We start from the raw sequence: 3,641 nt of genomic DNA, 5'->3' as shown, positions 1-3,641 counted from the left end.
AATTAGGTTATAACTATGGAAACAGTCCCCAAATCTCAATGGCTTGATACAGCCATGTTTATTTACCACACACTTGATGGCCTGGCGCCACGGCATTTTCTCTGGGGCCCAGGCTGACAGAACAGCCTCTGTGTTGAACACTCCGGGTTACTGTGGCGGAGGGGCAGAAAAGACATGGTGAACCACACACAGGCTCTGAAAGCCTCTGCCCAAAGAGGGTCTCACAGCTGGGCCTGAATTCTGCAGGCAAACATGCACAACCCCACCACCGGGTAGGAGATCAAATATTTAGAATGACAGCACACCACATCTTTCTTTTTTGAAAATAAATAATTCTGGTCTTAAACTTGCAGAAAACAAGTGTTTGGGTTGCACACCCATCAGGCTGCAGACACTGAGCTACATCGGCAAGGAAAACACACTGGGTCCAGAAACTCTCGAGAGCTCGCATTGGAGGGATGGAAGGATAAAATAAAAATAAGTATTCTTTTCTTTGAAGAAAAACAAAGCTGGATAAGGAGTCACAGTGGTGGAAATGTCGAGAGTTCAAGTCAGACTGGATGGGCAGTGAGTTTCTTGACAGGAGATGGTTAAGCTCAACATTTAAGGAAGAGAGAAGACACTGGGTTTGGGGAGAAGAAGCTGAAAAACGCAAGACCAGCAAAGGCAGATACCTAAGGAAGACCAGGACTCAGTGGCCAGGAACCACAAGATGACCAAGGTATCTAAAAAGGAGTGAGCTTCTAGAAGGAAGCAATGAAATGGGTGTGACCAGAAACATGATTGGTTAGAACCCTTTGATGTGCAGATGTGGAGACGGGAAGCAACTGAAGGATTTACAGCTGGGCGGGGCCATGGTCCTATTTTCATTTTAAAGGAAAGCTTCCTACCTCCTGTTTGAGTATAGGCTTGTCAAAAGAAAGAGAAATGCAAGGGCTAGCTGTAGCCAGGAGAAAGGCAAGGGCTAGCTGTAGCCAGGAGAAATGCAAGGGCTAGCTGTAGCCAGGAGAAATGCAAGGGCTAGCTGTAGCCAGGAGAAATGCAAGGGCTAGCTGTAGCCAGGAGAACTGTAAGGGGCGGCTGCAGCCTGGGGACGGTCCTGGATGGCTCAGGAGACAGTGGTGGCATGGGGCCAGGTTGATGTGGGTAAACCAGAGGTGGTGAGCGTGAAGTCGAGCCCGGGGTGTAGACACAGAGCTGGCAGAGTCTGGACGTGAATTTCAATAGTAGAGGCAAGCTAGGAAGCAGAAGTCCAGGTAGTGAGTGGAGAGAGAGAGCCGGAGGGAGGGCGGGCTGGGAGAAGGTTCTAGTCAGTTTGCTCATGGCCGGAAGAAGTGTAAGGTGTGTGTGTACACGCGCGCACCTGCAGGCGGAGGTGCGGGGCCCGGGCCTCCTTCCCACCCACCCCCACCCCCACCCCCACCGGCCACGTGCGCAGGCGCGCACGGGCGCACGCACGCGGGGTCACCCGGGGCAACGGCAGAGCTCACCCGCCGGGGGCCCTTGAAGCCGGATCGATGGCAGCCGCCAACTCGGTGGTGGAGCCGTTGGTGGGGGCGGTGGACCAGGGCACCAGCTCCACCCGTTTCCTGGTGTTCAATTCCAAGACGGCCGAGGTCATCAGCCACCATCAGGTGGAGGTCAAGCTGCAGTACCCCAAGGAGGGATGGGTGGAGCAGGACCCCGAGGAGATCCTGCGGTCGGTGTGCGAGTGCATCGAGAAGACGTGCGAGAAGCTGGGCCAGCTCAACGTGGACGTGTCGCGCATCAAGGCGCTGGGCGTGACCAACCAGCGGGAGACGACGGTGGTGTGGGACAAGGTGACGGGCGAGCCGCTGTCCAACGCGCTGGTGTGGCTGGATCTGCGCACGCAGTCCACGGTGGAGGCGCTGAGCAAGGAGATCCCGGCCAACAACAACTTCGTCAAGGCCAAGACGGGGCTGCCGCTCAGCACCTACTTCAGCGCGGTGAAGCTGCGCTGGCTGCTGGACAACGCGCTGCGCGTGCAGAAGGCGGTGGAGGAGAAGCGGGCGCTGTTCGGCACGGTGGACTCGTGGCTCATCTGGAGCCTGACGGGCGGCGTGCGCGGCGGCGTGCACTGCACCGACGTGACCAACGCCAGCCGCACCATGATCTTCAACATCCACTCGCTGCAGTGGGACCCCGAGCTCTGTGACTTCTTCGGCATCCCCATGGACATCCTGCCGCACGTGCGCAGCTCCTCGGAGATCTACGGCCTGGTGAAGACCGGGCCGCTGGAGGGCGTGCCGCTGTCGGGCTGCCTGGGCGACCAGTCGGCGGCGCTGGTGGGCCAGATGTGCTTCCGGGACGGCCAGGCCAAGAACACGTACGGCACGGGCTGCTTCCTGCTGTGCAACACGGGCCGCAAGTGCGTGGCGTCGGAGCACGGCCTGCTCACCACCGTGGCCTACAAGCTGGGCCGCGACCAGCCGGCCAACTACGCGCTGGAGGGCTCGGTGGCCATCGCGGGCGCCGTGGTCAGCTGGCTGCGGGACAACCTGGGCATCATCAAGGAGGTGGGCGACATCGAGAAGCTGGCCCGGGACGCGGGCACCTCGTACGACTGCTACTTCGTGCCGGCCTTCTCGGGCCTGTACGCGCCCTACTGGGACCCGAGCGCCCGCGGCATCATCTGCGGCCTCACCCAGTTCACCAATAAGTGCCACCTGGCCTTCGCCGCGCTGGAGGCCGTGTGCTTCCAGACGCGCGAGATCCTGGACGCCATGAACCGCGACTGCGGCATCCCGCTCAGCCACCTGCAGGTGGACGGCGGCATGACGAGCAACAAGGTGCTGATGCAGCTGCAGGCCGACATCCTGTGCATCCCCGTGGTGCGGCCCTGCATGCCCGAGACCACGGCCCTGGGCGCCGCCATGGCGGCGGGCGCGGCCGAGGGCGTCGGCGTGTGGCGGCTGGAGGACCGCGACGCGGACGGCGTGCCCACCGAGCGCTTCGAGCCGCAGATCAACGCCGAGGAGAGCCGCTGCCGCTACGCCACGTGGAAGAAGGCGGTCATGAAGTCCATCGGCTGGGTCACCACCCAGGCCGCGGGCGAGGGGGACTCCAGCGTCTTCTGCAGCCTGCCCCTGGGCTTCTTCATCGTGACCAGCATGGTGATGCTGATCGGGGCCAGGTACATGACCGACTTCCCGTAACGCGCCGGCGGAGAGGCCCTGACCACGACCCCCCCCCACCCCGCCCCGCGCCGCCCCCCCCCAGACGGGAGCTGGGAGGGGAGGGGGGTGCGCGGTCCCCGAGCCCAGGGGTTCTCGGAGCCGTGACCAGGCCCCTCGGACCAGCACGACTGACCTCCCACGGGTCGCACGGCGTCGCTCCCCAGACCCCCTGCGACCTGCAATAAAGAAAATGCAGCAGAAGCAATGCTCCACAAGGCCTGCGGTGTGCTTTGTAACTGGACGGTCGCGCCCGGGCCGCCCCCGGGGCCGATTCCCCTGTACCTGCCTCCCCCACCTCCCACCCCCTTCCCTGTGAGATCCAGGAGGTCACTTCCTGCCCCCCTTCCCTGTGAGATCCAGGAGGAGGTCACATCCTGTCCCCATTCCCTGTGAGATCCGGGAGGTCACGCCCTGTCCCCATTCCCTGTGAGATCCAGGAGGAGG

The 3,641-nt window shown here is 61.7% G+C and overlaps 1 protein-coding gene across 1 annotated transcript; it reads left to right on the top strand.

The window, feature by feature from the left end:
* The first annotated feature begins 1,517 nt into the window (after window positions 1–1,517).
* Window positions 1,518–3,176, top strand: LOC105985135 (glycerol kinase-like). The gene has a single exon (XM_013015547.1). It carries the CDS (start codon window positions 1,518–1,520, stop codon window positions 3,174–3,176), a length of 1,659 nt encoding a protein of 552 aa, XP_012871001.1.
* The last annotated feature ends 465 nt before the right edge of the window (window positions 3,177–3,641 follow it).

Source organism: Dipodomys ordii, unplaced genomic scaffold (genome assembly GCF_000151885.1).
Source record: "Dipodomys ordii isolate 6190 unplaced genomic scaffold, Dord_2.0 Scaffold27, whole genome shotgun sequence".
NCBI lineage: Eukaryota > Metazoa > Chordata > Mammalia > Rodentia > Heteromyidae > Dipodomys > Dipodomys ordii.
Note: the sequence above shows the minus strand (reverse complement) of the source record. Positions and strands in the feature narration are given on the sequence as shown.